We start from the raw sequence: 18516 nt of genomic DNA, 5'->3' as shown, positions 1-18516 counted from the left end.
AGTGTCACCAGATCTGTCAGTTACTATAAGTGGAGAAGCATTACCAAATATTGCACAGTGACATTTTTAAATTATGCTCTCCATTATGAAACTGTTTACAAATCATCTTCTGAGGTCCATTATTTTTCATTACCTGATGCATCATGTCAAGATCAAATTATAATAAAATAATGCTCCTTTTAAGTTACTAGAAGCCTAATTTTCCCAGATGTTTGTAGTGTGGAATAAGGTGACATTCTTGACAGCCATGGCACAACATAAATAACAAAGTACCTTTATACATTTACTCTATAAACTTTGGTGGACCACTAAGTACACATCTGTTTCACAACATAAAAGCTAATGTAAAATGCTATGCTTGATGCAAGTAATAGCTACATGAAAGATGTAACACAACCCAACTGACTAAGTTCTACACTCACTGCTTCTAACCTCAACACTCACTGCTACTAACCACACAGTCACAGCTGATATTGCATTGCGACAAACTTAACATTACTGTCCTTCTGATAAGGAATACCCTCTCTGTTTGCATACATTCAATGCAGTTGTAAATTTTAACAACACAGCACATCATGAGCACAACAGAAAGACAACAGATGCTTGTTCTGTTCCAACATCAAATTAATTATATTACATAGTAAGCAGTTAAACTGCTTTCCCACAGCATTATTATAGAAGGTTGCATATTTAAGGTTAATGCAGTTTATACCTCACTGTCATATACCAGATTAGTAAGAGTGCACACGTAAAGCAAATGGCAGTGAGTGTACAAGACCATTTCAACATTCTGTTTTTGATTCATTATTCTTAACAGGATCATTGGAATGTGCTATGCTTGTCAGTACAAAGTACTTGACGGAAATGCAAAAGAAAAGTAACATACTTTGTAAGAAGTTTGTGCTTAAAAGGTTAACAGATGAAAGCAACACCATCTTCTACAATCTTAGCTTAATTCATTTTTTCCAGTCATTTCCACAATCCCTCACATGAATGGGGCACAAATCTGAAACCTGTAGTAAATAATGACTTAAATTCAGGATCTTTTGCTGCACGTCTCTGACAAATACCCACGAAGAACTGAGGTGAACATATAGTGAGACTCTCAGCAAAGAAATTATTAGCATCCTTTTTCTCCACTAACCCGCATTTTCAAGTATTTATCAAATGTTTTTTATCCAAAATATCAGATGCTGAATGCTGCAGTCTCTCATGCTGTTCTGCACCAACAGAGTTAATAACACCGTCTGATAAGGAAGGGGCTAAGGATGTAGTGTGATGAGGTGTTACTGTGGTCTTTCCAAAGCCTTGGTAATTTCCAGAAGGTGATGACAGCATAGAAGAAGCATCAGATACAGGGTCTTGACTAGCAGATGACAGCAGGCTTGTGTGCTCATTATGCTCTTCATGATCAGCATAATTCATTTTTCTTGGGCGGCCAAGAACCGTCCTTCCTGAAATAACAAACTCTAGTGAATAAAAATATTAAACTTGATTTCATGCAAATGAGCTGTAACTACTAAAATTGATTCTGGAATGGAGTAATTAATTATGAAACCAAGAAAACAGCTTTTTACAATGAGCATGTTAATCATATCTCAGATAATACTAAATTTACACATTCATGTGAGTGACTTACTTTTAAGTGAGGACAACCTAGTGGAAACTGTACATGAGTATCACAGCTATAATGAATTCCTGACTTTACTTGAAACTGAAATGCATTGTGGGTAGCTACTTCAGGTGACAGGTACCCTTCAAAACAGTGCGCACAGGTATGTAATGTGCTTAGCAATGAGCCAAGCATATGAAGCCGGAATATTCTGGTTCTGCAGTGTACTGCATATCACTATAAAAGTAGTCAACTTGGTATGAAAACTGATGTCTATCACCATTAAATGAGAACAGCACTCAAATGGTAGAGGCCTTCATCCCTCAATTAATACCTAAATGTTTTGATTCCACTTCTTGCTGCATGTTCGGTGCCCTTCCATTAATTCATTAAAAACAGAATAATTACCTGAAGAAAAAGGCTCCTGTGAGTTCCACTTCATGGCATTAATCACTAACAAAATAATCTATTGGTAACAGTAACTGACCATTTGATCACCATATATGGGTTCTTTCAGTGCAAGACATAAAATTGTATGAAGGAAAGAATCCTTTAAAAAAAAAAAAAAGGGCCCCAGTGTCAGTGTTCCCCTTCGCTTACTATGGAAGCATACATTAAAAATCCTGGATATCAATAATTTTCCTATTTTTCTTTCTAACAAAATATCAAGGAAAGAAAAAAAAACAGCATCCAATAGTATCTCATGAAACATGTCATTTAGAATTATCCACAGATGCTGTACTGCCCTTTTAGGAAAACATGTCTTTCTCTTTGCCTGGACATAGGATGTGCTTGCCTTATTCTTCTACAGCACAAAAACAAAAAAGGAGGGAAATTAATATGTTCTGGTGCAAGGGCAAGGAATTGGGAAATCAAAAAGCTCATAAGGAGAGTTAGGTATGGATCTCAAGGTGTTGTGTGTACACTGGATAATTAACAAGAGGTAGCCAAGGGATTCTGCCACAGTGAAGATTCTAGTTACCATGCAGGATGAACCACTATCACAATTTTTTGGGGGGACTAACACCTCTTCACCCCACACTGTCTGTCGATCATCAGTCCCCTTCAAGCCAATCAACATATTCATCCACTGTCACTGAGGAAAGAGTCAACCAGGAGAGGCCATCATATTCAGACAGCCATCACTGCTTGTTCAAGGTCTTTTTTTGTTTGTTTAACCTTGTTTAATGTTTTTTAGCCTTATTTCCCTGTGCATGTGGCCAGCTATGCACAAGGAGGTTGTGAAATCGGCTGTTTGCTCTGGCTGTCTCTTACTTCCACAATTGATGTTGCTAGAAAACAGCCCTTCCCCCTTCTCTGAAGCATGGGTAGTTGTCTCATCAGTCTCTACCACAGAAGTCTCATTTTCTGATGTGCTCCCTGAGCACTCACAACTCTGTCTCCATCAGGAGAGGTAAGTGATCTATACCCCTTTAGTACTTTCCAGTCTCTGCTTAGTTCAACCGGCGCCAGGGCCATTAACTGAACCTTGGTCACAGTCAGGGCTCCATCTCTCTATGCCATGGAATCAGGCCACTAATACAAGAAAAGTGCACATTAGGATTTGGAAAATACAAACAATTAAAGGTTACCAGCCGCACAGAATGTTTAACAGTGGAAATATTGAGAGTAAACAGCCCACAAAATTATATTTTTAAGACACACTGGAAGACTGCTTACCGACATTTCGTACTTGTTCAGATATATCTGCTCGAATGTCAGAAACATCCCACATCGCCAAAAAAGAGTCAAAGCATGATCCTTCTTCAGCCTCCTGTACATAGGGTTTGTAAGAGAAGCTGTAGTGGTGAGCAATTGCAGCAAAAAACATCTCAACACAGATTACAAAGTCCTAGAAAAAAAAAAATAACATATGCATGAGTAATCACAATATCAAGCGATAGTCAAGAAAGCCTTATTCAATGGGTGGAGTAGGTTACCCTAAAAATCTCAAGTGGGAATTTCCATTTCACCTCAGCATGGTATGTCTCTACTGGCAGTTGGAGGAGTTGGTCATGCACACACTACCAGCAGTTGGAGGAGTTAGTCATGCACACACTACCTATCTCCAAACCATGACTCCTCACTTGAACATAATTCCACCTGCAAGAAGACACATTAAAATGCAAGGATACAGACTTATGAACTTTTTTGTTATTTACAACACAAGACAATACAAACAGCACAGTTTCAAACACAAAATAAAGCAAATACATATCTGTTATACTTTACAATTTGTAATGTGCCCTTAAAATTGGGCACATTACAAAGGATCAAAGGAATAAAATATAGTAGAAACAGAACAAAATTAAGGGAACACAATAAGCACTCGCAGTTCTAATAGCAAAGTTAGAACTGTTTCTAGAGCTGTGAAAATATTATAGTCAAAAAAGAGTCCCAACATCTATGTGAAAGGTGTGTGTCTTGAGTTACCTCTTGAAGACAGTCTTGGAAGTACACTCCTGATGCAGTCAAGAAAGAGAATCTCTCAGAACCAGGGTCCCCATTGAGAAAAAAAAGACTGTGGCACAGAAGATGCAAATCTTTTGTGTGTGTGTGTGTGTGTGTGTGTGTGTGTGTGTAGGGGGGGGGGCTACTGCTGGCAAAACCATGGGAATGGAGCTGAGCTCAAAAGACGGCCAAAAGCACACAAACTCCCATACATAAATGGAGGCCTAATTGTTTCGGGCTCTATGAGACTCTACCTGACATGCATCCCATGCAGAAAACACAGGCCATGGATTACATGAGGATGTCTTTGGCCCTAGTAAGGAATATCACCACCACATTCTAAACGCAATGTAACTTTTCAAGTTCACTGCTACAGAGCCTCAGCTAGAAGGCACTGCAGTAATCCATGCAAGAGAAGACCAGGGCATGAATAACTATCAGTAAGTCCTCTGGTGGAATCAAGTGCTTAGTCTTACTGTTTAAATGACGAAGAGTAGCCTAACTGCTTTTGCAGCTCCTGTGTTTTGTCAAAATTACCTAAAGTACTTTGTGAGGCTGCAGAACTGTGTGGGGTAATGACATTTCTCCTTATGTTCAAGGCTGTGCTATCTTGGAAGGTATATTTAGAGATGTGGAGATGCTGGAGATCTGGTCCTTTGTAAAAAAAACTTTTTTTCTTTAACCAGGCATTTGCATTGTCAATTTTATTTTTTTTCACCTGTATTAATTTCTTTTATTTGGGCTCATTGCTTTGCTACTCCTTAATTCAAGTGATATTCTTCAAACAGTGACAGCGTGACTTCACAATGGTAGACACCTTGTCATGAAACATCAGTCAACTGGAATCATGTGGAGTCATCAAAAGCTGTTCTGAGGAATGCAAAGCAATCTAAAAATGTTTGCCAACATACTTCCCAAGACATGATATAAAAAAGCCACATAAGAAGTTGTGAAGCACTTAACATGGAGGGACAGACCATAGTAAAAGCCCTGATGGGCTTTGTTTATGACAGATAACTCTAGTCTAAGAAACAATCCCCCGGATTCTGCAAATCTTGCATGGCGTGCAGGATTAGTGCAGGAGTTCCAACAGGCAATATGTCTGTGTGCGATCCAGGAGTAGTCTGCAGGGGCGTGCACGAACGCTCCTGCACTAGTCCTGCACGGACTCAGCCCCTGTATGCAAATTACCCCATTTGCAGGAGACATCCATGCAAATGAGGTGAATTTGCAATCCACGACGCTGGAAACCAGCTGTGCAGGACTAGTGCAATCTGCAGAAAAGTACTTGATTAGTAACAGAGTACATTTCTGCAAATTCCAAAATGGAGCCTTGACAGCTCCAAATAAAGGGTGCATATCATTCAGGAAGCATGCCAATGGCCAAGTATAAGGCCATTGGCATAGAAAACAGTTTAAAAAATAAAAAAAAATCAACTTTTATTTATTTTTTAGCCGATCTCGGCTGTTTAAGCCTAGGGCAGTGGCGCACAAATGGGATCAGGCTAAAAATAAAACAACCCCCCCCCCCAAGAAAGCATTCTAACCAAAATCACTATTCTGCCATTATAGTCAATGGCAGGCAGAAGAAAACATGGCCAGTGAGTAGTGGTTGCTAAGGGGGGAGGCTCAGTGTATGCATTAGCAGGCAATCCTATGCAAATGAGGGGAATGACAGTGAATCCCAGATTTCCCCAGCATAATAGGCAGCTCCCAACAGTGTAAGAGCAGGAATAGCTTGGTGCAAGCCTAGGAGTTGGCTGACATCATAGGGGGGGTGTCAAACATACTGTAAGTGGATTGGAGCCCTGTGGCTCGGGTTTGCCCTTAGCTTAGCAGAGCTAAGCAAGGGTGTGTGTCTGAGGCTGCCTAGCACTCTTTACATCGCCTAAGCGAGTGTGCGTGCTGCGCACTAGGTTTTAAAGGAAAAAAAAAAGTAAACCAGGAAATAGCAGCTCTGTGCATATTTAAGCACTGTGTTTGCGCAGCGTGCCCCCGGGCTTAAACAGGAAGTCAATGGGAAGGGAAAACAGCAGTAGGAACGCAATCTAGGAGAACTAGCATAGCTGACAGGTGAACTGAATCACCCAATTACACAGGCAGCAGATCAGCCCAGCCCAGAACACTACTATAAACAATGCAAACACCTTTCCCTTTGTTTTTTTTCCATACTCTACACCACCGGTGTATACAAGCGGGGAACTTTTAACAAACAAAACTACAAAATGATAGGGGTTGCAGCAGGCATCATACAACATGTGCAAGAGGCTGAGGGTGGTGAGGATGTGAATGCTGTCGAGGAGACGGAGAAGGGTGTACCAGACCTAGGGTAACCTACCAGGGGCTACATGAGCTGGAGATAGTGGAGCGCTATAGGGTGGACAGGGACCTCCTACAGTAAATTGTTGAGATGTGCCGACCATGCCTGACACACAGAACTGACAGAGGGGAACCCATCCCAGTTGATACCAAGGTATGTGTAGGCCTAGGCCTAGGCCAGACATCGACCTCGAGGAATCGGAGGGGTCCCCCCAAGTCATCCTCTGAGGATGTCTCTTTCTCTGACATCCTCGAAATTTTGAAGCAGAGGGGTGACTGGCCCTCCAAAGCTCCCTCCGAGGAGGAGTCGGTGTTGCTGAAGGCCTTTGGGGCTCAGCCCTCCGCCCAAAGATCAACTGGGGATATCATGGGGATCTCACAGGCATCAGCATCCAGAGTATTCCATCAGTTCCTGGATGCCATGTCAGCACATGTTGGTGAGCATATATATTGCCTCAATACCCACGAGGTTTTGGCCAGCAATATGCATCTCTTCCACCAAATAGCAGAATACCCTGAGGTAGTGGGTGCTATAGACTGCATGCATATATCCATCAAAGCACCACCTGGTAAGCAGGGTAGAGTCTACATCAACCGCAAGGGCTTCCCCTCCATCAACTGCTAGGTCATGTACAATGCCCAGGGCATTATAATGAATGTGTGTGCTGGCTGCTCTGGAAGCTATCACGATTCCCACATCTGGCATCTGATGCAGCTGTACAGTACAGTTTTGTACCTACCATAAATGTAGATGTCCGAACAGGATAGCATCTGCAGTCCTAACAAATGGGTTGTCCTGTCGTCAGGCAGCCCTTCGGTCGGCCGGATTCCAAAGTCTGGGTCTGGCCTCGGCTGGTGTCGCACTTCACCCGACGTCATCTCTGCTGGTCTTCGGGTATAAAGGCATCAGCCGACGCCATTTTCCTCAGTGTTTCTTGCCCCAGATGCCAGTAGCCCTCTTGGATAGCTAAATTTTTGGGTAAATGCCAATGTTTCCCAAAAAGTAGAAGGCAAATACAAAAAATATGCATGTATGTACATATATACAAACAAATACACCATAAGAGATCCCCCCCCAGCTAGCTATTAGGTGGGCAATACCCTAGGAGTACCACAGGGGGGAAGGAGGGTGGGTAATCCTGACTGCAGATGCTATCCTGTTCGGACATCTACATTTATGGTAGGTACAAAACTGTACTATGTCCTTCAAGGATGCATCTGCAGTCCTAACAAATGGGTAGAATACCATAGCCAAACTAGGGGAGGAGGAATAAGAATTATGGTGTACTTAGGATCCCTTGCAACACAGCAGTGGCAAACCCTGCTCGGGATCTAGAGTATAGAGGTAAATTATAATGCTTGGCAAATGTATGCACGGAGGTCCAAGTAGCAGCCTCAATAATGTCCTTGGTAGCCACTCCTCGTAAGAAGGCTGTGATAGTGGCTGTAGCCCTTGTAGAATGAGGCCTTATGTTCTGTGGAATTTGCTTTCCATGATAGGAGTAACAGAATCTTATGCAATTTCCTATCCACTTGGAGACTGTCTGTTTGGAAATTGCTTTTCCTTCCCTTCCTGTTGCATAGGCTACTAGGAGCTGGTCAGTTTTTCTATTGCCCTTGGTTCTGTCCAGGTAGTAGCGCAACTGTCTATGTACATCCAAGGTATGCAGCAGTCTTTCCCCTTTATTCTGTGGATTGGGAAAGAAGGTAGGTAGGTGGATTGCCTGGTTTAGAGACAGTCTGGATACCACCTTAGGCATAAATGTAGGATTAGTTCTCATGGATACTCTATCTTGATGGAAGATTAGGAAGGGTTGTACTGCCATTAAAGCCTGTAGTTCCGAAACCCTTCTTGCTGAAGTAATTGCCAGTAGGAAAGCAGTTTTCCAGGATAGGTGCTGAAGGTCTGCTGTTGCTGCTGGTTCGAATGGAGGAAGTGTCAATTTTTCTAGCACAAAATTCAAGTCCCATGCTGGTAATGGTGGTTTCCTAGGAGGTTTTACATTCTTAATTCCTCTGAGGAACTGCCTGAGTAGAGGATGCGAGAAGACAGGGGAATCGAGGCTGTATTCTGCAGAAATAGCTGATGCATGTATCTTGATGGAGGAATAGGACAGGCCAGTATGAAGGAGCTCTGCCAAATACTCCAGGATGTTGGCAATATCTACCTTTGACACATCTTTCCCTCTTTCCGTACTCCAACTGACAAAGCTTTTCCATTTTCCTGCATAGTTCCTTCTAGTAGAAGGTCTGCGGGCCTCAAGGATAATGTCTTTAACCCTTTGGGATAAATCTGGGTTAGATGCTCTTATGTGATGTTCCAGGCAGTGAGTTGCAGAGTTTTCAGGTTTGGATGTAGGATGTTGTAGTTGTTCTGAGTCAACATCAAAGGAATCAGGGGTAGAGACCACGTCCCCCCCCCCCGAGACATGCTCCTCAGTAATGGATACCAATGTTGTCTTGGCCAATTTGGAGCTATCAGAATTATCCTTGGCCGTTCCTCTTTGATTTTCAGTAGTACCTTGTGCATCAAAGGAAGAGGAAGAAACGCATATGCTGTCAGGCCTTTCCAACTGAAGGATAGAGAGTCCACCTTCCAAGCAAGAGGGTGGTATGTCCTTGTGCAGAATTTCTTGAGCTGGTGATTGAGTGGGGATGCAAATAGGTCTATTTGTGGCATTCCCCATTTCTTTGTGATGGCCTTGAAGATGTCCGGGTGTAGCATCCATTCGTGAGCATCCGAGGTAGTTCTGCTTAACATGTCTGCTAGGATGTTTTCTTTTCCCGGTACAAATATTGCCTGTAAATGAATGTTGTAGCTGAGAGCCATATTCCACAGGTCCAGAGTCATTCTGCATAGGGGGTATGAATGAGTGCCTCCCTGTTTGTTGATGTACCACATGACTGTGGTGTTGTCTGTCCTTATCATCAATTGTCCCTCTTTGAGGAATGGTCTGAAATTCTGGATTGCTAGTTTTACTGCCAGCATCTCTTTTTGATTTATGTGCAGGTGTAGTTGATCTGGAGTCCATAAACCTTGAATGCACTTGTCCAGCATGTGTGCCCCCCAACCGAGATCTTAAGCGTCCGTTGTGATAGTTTGGCTTGCTTGAATGTTGTGGAAAGACAATCCTGGGTTTGCCTGGCATGTCTGAGCCCACCATAGGAACTCTTGTTTCAGGCATGGAATTAGTGGTATTTCGGTTTCTAAGCTGTGCTTGTGCTGAGACCATAAATTCTTTAGGTACCACTGTAGCTTTCTCATATGCAGTCTGGCATGGGGGACCAAGATTATGCAGGATGCCATGAAACCCAAGGCCTGCAGTACTTTTCTTGCTGTTAGTTTGTTCTGCTTTGCTAGTGCCAAGAAGTACAGAGGAAGTTGTTCTTGTTTTTCTGCAGTTAGGAATGCCATCTGTTTTACTGTGTCCAATTCTGCACCCAAGAATGTTATTGTCTGGGATGGTATCAGTTTTGACTTTTTTAAATTGACTGTGTATCCCAGGGCTTGTAGTAAGCAAATGACTCTTTGTAAGTCTTGTGTCAGCTTGCTTTTGTTGTCCGCTTGTATCAGGCAGTCGTCCAGGTATGGATAAATTTGGATTCCCTGAAGCCTGCAATGAGCGATTACTGATGCCAGGCATTTCGTGAACACTCTGGGCACAGTAGATAAGCCAAAGGGCAATGCTGAGAATTGATAATGCTCTGATCCTGCAAGAAATCTGAGGTATCTTCTGCAAATTGGTCGTATGGGGACGTGCAGGTATGCCTCCTTGAGATCTAGACTTACCAGCCAAAACTCCTTGCCCAGCATGGGAAGAAGTTGGTGTAGGGTCAGCATTTTGAATTTTGGAACGATGATGAATGTGTTTAAAGCGGACAGGTCGAGAATAGGTCTCCAACTGTTCTCTTTTCTTGGTACTAGGAAGAGTCTGGAGTAAAATCCCTTGCCCTGTTCTGTAGGTGGTACCCTTTCCACAGCTCTCATCTTTGTTAATTGAGCTATTTGTTTCAGGGCTTCTGACTTTTGATTTGGTGGCAGGTTTGGCATTCCTCTTTTTGCTGGTAAGGTGTGGAAATGAAACCTGTAGCCTTGGTCTATAGTTTGCAAAATCCAGTTGTCTCTTGTGATATAGTGCCAGTTTTTTGAAAATAAGGCTAACTTTCCGCCTAAGGGTGCTACTATTTGTTCCCTGGTAGGCGGTGTTAGAACCAAGTCACTGTGATTGTCCTGTTGCAGTGGTAGTGGTTGCATCCGTGCCTCGTTGGTTATTGCCTTGCCACTGGCGTCCCCTGTAGGCACCTCCTCTGGTTTGATTTCTGCCTCTGGAACGCCTATTCCTGCCTCTCTGATTTTTAGAGGAGTCTGGAAAGGACCAATTTTTGGAAGGCCAGTTCCTGCTGAACCTTGGGGCTGTACCTGTAAGAAATCTTTAACTGTTTGTACAGATTTTGCCTTCTCTTCCATTTTCTTCATTACTTGTTGGGCAGGAGAACCAAATAGACTGACCTTGTCCATAGGAGCATCTAATAGCTTTGCTTTAACATGATCCGGCAAGACCTGCTCTTTCAACCATGCATGCCTTCTTATAACTGTGCCAGTCATGGCTGATCTAAATGAAGCCTCCAGTGCATCATAGCCACATTTTAAAGAATGGTTACTAACCTGCTGAATGTTATTCACCATTTCTAGAACATATTTCTTATCTAAGGAATCATCAGAGGACAGTTTCTTAGTTAACTGATCAAGCATAAACTCTTGGTATTGAATCATATGAAACTGACAGTTTAAAGCTCTAGCTGAGAGAGTAGCGGAGGTGTATACTTTTTTACCCCATCTCTCTAAGGACCTGGATTCCCTATCAGAAGGGAGAGGGTTTTTAGCTGAGGTTGAAGCTACTGCCTTAGGCCCCTGGGAGATAGTGTCCGGATCTGCAAAAGGGGCCTTGTATAAGTGTTGATGAGTGTCCGGTACCCTGTAGAACCTGTCGGGCTTAGCAGGGGCTGGAGGTAAAGTATCAGGAGCAGTGCAAACATCATTAAATGCATCATCCACAACAGGAAGAACTGGAGGTATAGCTAAGGGCCTATGCTGCGGTAAGTGTAAAAAGGTCCTAAGCCTTTTTCTTGAATCTGAGAAATCTTGTCCCTGCCATTGGAATTGCTCTCGCATGGCATGTAAGGTTTCCCCAAAGGAAAATTCCTCTGGTGGAGAGGCCGAAGGAATAGATTCTTCAGCATCAGAATCTTCATAAGTAGAAAGAGGAGCTTCTGGATGGTCTGTAAAGTCTGATTCATCAGAAGAGTCATCTGAGGAGCCTGGCTCAGGGGGCTCTGCTCTAGGTCTCTTTTCAGGAGGTTGTGAGGCCCTGTCTGGGTGAGATTGGGATCCTCTTATTAAAGAGATGAGATCCTCTGCCAAAGTAAGCATTTGTAAACTGGAGCTAGGCCTGTGAGAGGGGGGCTTAACAGGCACTGATTTAGCAGTTTTGGCTGCTTTAGCCCTGGCAAAGGCCTTTATAGACATGGCTGCAGGAGGCCTAGCAGCACCACGTGCTGGGGTAGACACATCCAAAGGAATGGTGTCCGATAACTCTAGAGAAACCACATTAGTAGGCAAAATTTCGGAGGCCGATTCAGCTAGGGTAGAAGGGGCCTCGGTAGTAGTCATGGATTCGGCTGTAGATTGAACCGTTTGCTCGGTTTCGGCCGAAACCGAGACACTCGCGGTTTGCTTTACCGTGGTTTCGGCCGAAACCGCAGACCGCGAGTGTCGGTCCTTTTCTTTGCGTTTCTTGACAATTTGGGTAGTCGGAGGATCCGACGGCATAATGTACGCAAAGTCTGAGCCGAAAAACTGTTCAGCAAACTCCGACCGACGCCTAAGTGTTCGTCGGTTGAAGGAAGCACAGGCTAAACAAGCTGCTATGTCGTGGTCTGGGCCTAAACAAGGTAAGCAGTAAAAGTGGAAATCTTTATGAGGTATTTGTTTCCCACAGGTTAAACAGTTATTTACTTTTTCTGACATCGGCTGAGGCAAGAAAGGGTCCCCAACGGGGTACTTAGCTTTTAGAAGTCTTCGAAGTTGTATTCGGCAGTATTAATCTCTGGATCTGACCGACCGGCACTTGCGAACAGCTTCTGCTTCGGGCGCCACACGTCAAGAAAGACTGAGGAAAATGGCGTCGGCTGATGCCTTTATACCCGAAGACCAGCAGAGATGACGTCGGGTGAAGTACGACACCAGCCGAGGCCAGACCCAGACTTTGGAATCCGGCCAACCGAAGGGCTGCCTGACGACAGGACAACCCATTTGTTAGGACTGCAGATGCATCCTTGAAGGACATCAGAGATTTGCCAATGGAGACATCCCTTACGGTTACCTAGTGGGGGATGCTGGTTACACACTGGAGCCGTGGCTGATGACACCCATCAGAAATGCACACACTCCCGAACAAGACCGCCATAATGAGGCACACGCACAGAAAAGACGTATAATAGAGCATGTGTCTGGGATGCTCAAGTCACGGTTCCGGTACCTGGACACATCTGGTGGAGCCTTGCAGTACTCACCAGCTACATGTACTCAAATTGTTATGGTATGTGCCATGCTACACAATATGATCCTGTGGAAAAAGCTGCAGAAGGAACAGCATGGGGCAGGGTCACACAACCCCCCGCCAATGCCAAGGCCTGCACGGGCACAGAGTGACTCGGAGGAGGAACAACTTGAGCCTGCCCCAGTAGGCAGATGGAGGCGTGCCCAGTATGCCCTGGCCTTGGCAAAGAGGCAATGCATAGCACATACACTGACACAGTAGGGGCCCAGGGAATGATACCTCTCTCTGACTCGCACATACAGTAAAAGGGATGCCAAACATGACACTACCTGTGCTCAACCATGTATAGGGAGTGTACTATGTGCATCTGACAAAGGCAGCCCTCCAGCACCATCCTCAATACTGGCACACCCACAAGGTAAGTCAATCAACCTACCAATTGTCATAGAATGTGTCGTTACCTGTATCTATGACATGGATGTGAGCATGTAAGGGAATTGGGTGGCTGAATGGTATGCCAGCAGATAGCAGACACCCATAGTGCACCATGACATCTGTAGCAAATACTGGAGTCACTATAGTAGCCAGTACTACACAGGGTGACAAAGCCCACTGCAGGAAATGTGTGGGCTGTCATGTGTGTCCAAATGACTCACACATGCCAGTCAGGGAGGTTCACATATCCAACAACAGTCTCAGCCAGCAGGACAGGTGTAGACAAACACAAACAGTGGCTGTACTATGGCCTCTGAATGATGCCTATGGGTAACCTCCCCCCACAGGGATACACAGACAGACTACAACAGCTAAGGCAGTGGGATGTTAGTTCTAAAGGGTAGGACGTCAGACACTAATATGTAGGTCAACCAAAGCTAAGATCTGTAGTACACTGATATGCCTCTAGTCAGCATGAAAGGTTAGAATACAGAATGAAATGGAGTACCTGACATACCAGTACAGTCATAGCAAATGTGTACAAGTGCTAGGTGTGCTCCCCCATCCTATGTAGACATATATAAACAGTCAGGCGTGCCCCCCACATCATGTGTAGAAATGTAGAAACAGTCAAGTGTGCCCCCCCAACCCTGTGTAGAAGTGTAGTAACAGTCAGGTGTGCCCCCCAATCCTGTGTAGAAATGTAGAAACAGTCAGGTGTGTCCCCCACAATCCTATGTAGAAATGTAGTAACAATCAGGCGTGCCCCCCCCCCACTTTTATGTAGACATGTAGAAACAGTCAGGTGTGTACCACCACAATCATATGTAGAAATGTAGTAACAGTCAGGTGTGCCCCCTCAACTCCTATGTAGACATGTAGAAACAGTCAGGTGTGCCCCTTCCCCCAAACCAGCGTAGAAATGTAGTAACAGTCAGGTGTGCCCCCCCAATCCTGTGAATTAATGTGGAAACAGTCAGGTCTGTCCCCCACAATCCTATGTAGAAACAGCCAGGTGTGCTTCTTCCCCCAACCCAGCGTAGAAAGTAGGAACAGTCAGGTGTGTGTCCCTCCCACAATCCTGTGTAGGAATGTAGAAACAGTAAGGTGTGCTCCCCTCAACCCTTAGACATGTAGTAACAGTCTGGTGTGCCCCCCAACCTATTTAGAAATGTAGTAATGGTCTGGTTGCTTCCACCCAATCTGATGTACACACGTCATAACAGTCAGGTGAGCCCCCCCCCCCACAACCCTATGCAGAAATGTAGTACCATGTATGTGTAGGTATAAAACCATTGGAGCAAAGATGCACAGAGGTGGCCAAGGTAGCAGGATAGGTTGTAGCATCTGCACAACATGCATGTATGTGTGTGTTAGGTCGTTGTGTTTCATATTGTGTGAGAGTGGTTGGTATGTATGCATGTTGAGGTACGACCTGGTGGCCATTGCCCACTACTGCTGATGACAGGGACAAGTCCTCACAAATGCAGTGCCAAACACAATACCCATCAGTATACCACAAGATAGCAGTAAGCCATTGTAAATGTATGGTGGTAATATGTGTCACCATCTGAAAGACTGACATGGCATGGCTTTTGGGCTAGATATACAAGCAGTACACAGGGGAAAGTACCCCAGACATACAGTATATATTGTGTCACTGTGAAATGGACCCACCCTTGGAATAGTACATACAGGTATGCATCACATTATCTGGTCCTGTAATAGGAGATACAGGTGTTTTCTGCCCAAACACTCGCAGATCACAAAGGAGGTAAGATTGATGTATTGGGAAACAGCTGATGTACCTACACATGCAAGCATAACTGAAATGCCCAATGCATATCTGTGTGTCTGATGCAAGTAGTGTCCATAGCACACATGCATCCAGCTCACACAAACACCACCCACAGGTATCTCTCTGGTTGTCCCCTTGCTGTGGGGAATGGGTACAATATGACCCCACCAGTACATGGCAACAGCGATAAAATGCAGCATGCAGTGCAGGTGTCCCATGCAGGTGTGTCGCTAGCTGTAGGTAGCACCCTGCTAGCATTCACACCACCTGATCAGGACTGATAGAAGGTATTGGCATAAACACCTAACACACCTACCCTGTCACCCCAGGGGAATATACAGTATGGTAGTCTCAGACTGTAGGAATGACAGAATGAGCGGCCTGCCACATCTGGCCTGCATCAACACCTAACGGCCCACTGGCCTCTGCCAAGGGCCTGTGTCTCACGTACTGTCAATTCATGTTATGTCATGGACACACAAATAACAGCACAACACACTCCACATAAGCCGTATGCAAGGCCATGCAGATAAACCACAGTAACATGTTCATGTCCCACTGTATGAACTGTGGACCAACACCAACAGACAGCTGTGATGAGGTGATAACCATACGGAAAGTATCAGAGAAGGTATGCATAATGTAAGGAAAAGGATAGAACAACAGAGGAGGGGGGGTGGGAGCGTGGGCAGCATGGAATGTGCAAGGTCCGACACAAAGTTGTGTGCACACACTATCCCTGGCTATAAACACATCAACGGGTGGCCACATATCTGCCCATACACCACAACAGGGGTAATGTTCTGACTCATGGCCCCTGCCTCTGGGTAACGTGCGAATCTGTACAGCTGTGAGGTATTGCCATAGCAATATAAGGCCATACTGTCATGCTGATGGATGTACAAGTATGGGATCCTCTGCTAGGACTGTAACATGGTGCTGAACCGGATACACAGACCCAACAGCAAGTGTCTGCAGCTCCCCCTCCAGGATGACATAACCTACCATGAATATGTAGACGTCTGCCCACAATACCGCACAAAGTTGTAGTCACCCTTGTCCCGCAAGACATCACTATGAGCAGGAATGTCAACCTGACAGTAAATGAGGACAGAAAACATCACAGTGTATAACAATACACGTCTGAATATCTCTGCTAACAGCAGTACCATGTAGCTGAAGCAGCACAGACACAATCACCTACAGTACACACTATCCCCTGCAGACTTTGTCCCCATATTGCCAAATGATTGACGGATACCCTGCAGAAACAGTTAGCTACCTGCAGGTGTACAACACAAAGGTCTGCACTGGAGTACAAACTACCTGGAATCAATCCACACATGCAATACGGAAGGCCATACTGGACATGCAAACACACTTAAACAAATAAAGCCCATGTCTGCAAACAAGCCCATGTCTGCAATCAGTGGACCAGACATATCTGGCAGTTGCAGATGTTAGTGCAGACACTCCTCAGTATGCACCACTCATGCTTTGCACACACAGTGGATAGGAATACAGACATATATCCAAGGACAAAGCACTAAAATAAGACAAAAGTAGACGTACATAGATGTGTGGAAGAGAGTGACTGTGACAAGGATAGTACAGTTGTGTACCTACCATAAATGTAGATGTTCGAATGTATTCACTGTTGCAGTCATTACACTTGGGTTATCCTGCTGGCAGGCGGCCCGCAGTTGGCCCGAGTTCCAAAGTCTTGGTTCGGCGTCGGTTGCTGTCGTCTCTTCCCTGACGTCAGTGCGCCAGGGGTATAAAAGCTGCAACCAATGCCATTTTCTTCAGTTTTTCTTGCCCTAGATATCAGGTGTCCCCAGATAGGAAGGCTGGAAAGATAACATTATGCCAAAAAACATGCATATATTACTATAAACATTTTCTTCATCTACAAGCAAATACACCACATAGGTAGTATAGAGATGAAAAGTACAGAAAAGTCCCAGCAATGAAAAAGGGGGATGGTGGGTAACCAGGATTGCAACAGTGAATACACTCGAACATCTACATTTATGGTAGGTACACAACTGTATTATGTTCATCATGTTTCGCTGTTGCAGTCATTACACTTGGGTAGAATCCCAAAGCTGAGGTTGGGTGGCTGGGTCTAAATTGGATTTGGGGAGGCTAACAAACACTGCAGAACTGCAGTGGCAAAGCCTGTTCTGGATTTAGAGTAGAGAGGTAAGTGGTAGTGCTTGGTGAAAGTGCACTGAGCTCCAGGATGCAGATTCTAAAATGTCTTTGGTTGGTACTCCTCTGAGGAAAGCTGCTGAAGTGGCTGCTGCTCTGGTAGAATGAGGCCTAACGTCCTTAGGCACTGATTTGCCATGTTGTGCATAACAGAAGCGGATGCAGTGTCCTATCCATTTTGAGATTGTCTGCTTTGTAATAGGCTTTCCTTGTGATCCTGCAGCATATGCTACAAACAGATGCTCAATTTTTCTGAAAGCTTTTGTTTTGTCCAAGTAGAAACGTAGCTGTCTGTGTATATCCAAAGCGTGCAGAAGTCTCTCCCCTTTATTCTGGGGATTTGGGTAAAAAGTGGGTAAATGAATGGTTTGGTTTAAGGCCACGTTGGAGACCACTTTTGGCACGAATGTTGGGTTTGTCCTAAGAGAAACCCTCTTCTGATGAAAAATGAGGAAAGGTTTCACAGCCATGAATGTCTGTAACTCTGAGACTCTTCTTGCTGAAGTTATTGCTAGGAGCAGAGCAGTTTTCCATGACAAGAATTTTAGATCAGCTGTGCTGGCTGGTTCAAATGGAGGCAGTGTGAGTTTTTCTAAAACAAAACTGAGGTCCCAAGTAGGTACTGGTGCTCTCCTTGGGGGGTCTTATATTTTTTGCCCCTCTGAGGTACTGTCGTAGTAGGGGATCTGAAAAAATTGGAGGTTCCTTATTGTAATGAGCTGAAATGGCAGAGGTATGGATTTTAATAGATGAAAAAGATAAGCCTTTGTCCAGCATCTCAGTTAGGTATTGTAAAATCTGAGGTATATTAGGGACAAGTGGTTCGAGCCCTTGTGCCTGGTTCCAAGCACAGAATCTCTTTCATTTTTCTGCATAAGATTTCCTAGTGCTGGGCCTCCTGGCTTCTAAAATGACATCCATAAACGCTTTAGAGAGAGGTGCAGTCTTAGTGGCTACATTATCTGCCATGCTGCCAGGTTCAAGGTTCTGAGTTGACTGTGCAGAACCTAATTGATTTGTTGTGTCAGAAGATGAGGAATTTGAGGTAGATGCCAAGCTGGGCCTTGAGACAAATTCTTTAGGATTGTGTACCAATGCTGGCGTGGCCAGTCTGGTGCAATCAGGAT

At 44.5% G+C, this 18516-nt stretch overlaps 1 protein-coding gene across 1 annotated transcript in view; it reads right to left on the bottom strand.

The window, feature by feature from the left end:
• Positions 1-606: 606 nt before the first annotated feature.
• The window catches only part of TMEM184C (transmembrane protein 184C), a 560686-nt gene continuing 542776 nt past the window's right edge, over positions 607-18516 (bottom strand). The window contains exons 9-10 of the mRNA XM_044062246.1: positions 3293-3464; positions 607-1454 (exon numbers count right to left, since the gene is read on the bottom strand). Of these exons, the coding sequence (XP_043918181.1) occupies positions 1153-1454; positions 3293-3464 (474 nt within the window). The 3' untranslated portion in view covers positions 607-1152. The remainder of the gene's footprint in view (positions 1455-3292; positions 3465-18516) is intronic.

This window comes from Protopterus annectens, chromosome 2.part1, assembly GCF_019279795.1.
Source record: "Protopterus annectens isolate FY-2018-M chromosome 2.part1, PAN1.0, whole genome shotgun sequence".
In the NCBI taxonomy this organism is placed as follows: Eukaryota; Metazoa; Chordata; order Ceratodontiformes; family Protopteridae; genus Protopterus; species Protopterus annectens.
The sequence above is the reverse complement of the archived record's forward strand: the minus strand, read 5'-3'. Positions and strand labels throughout refer to the sequence as shown.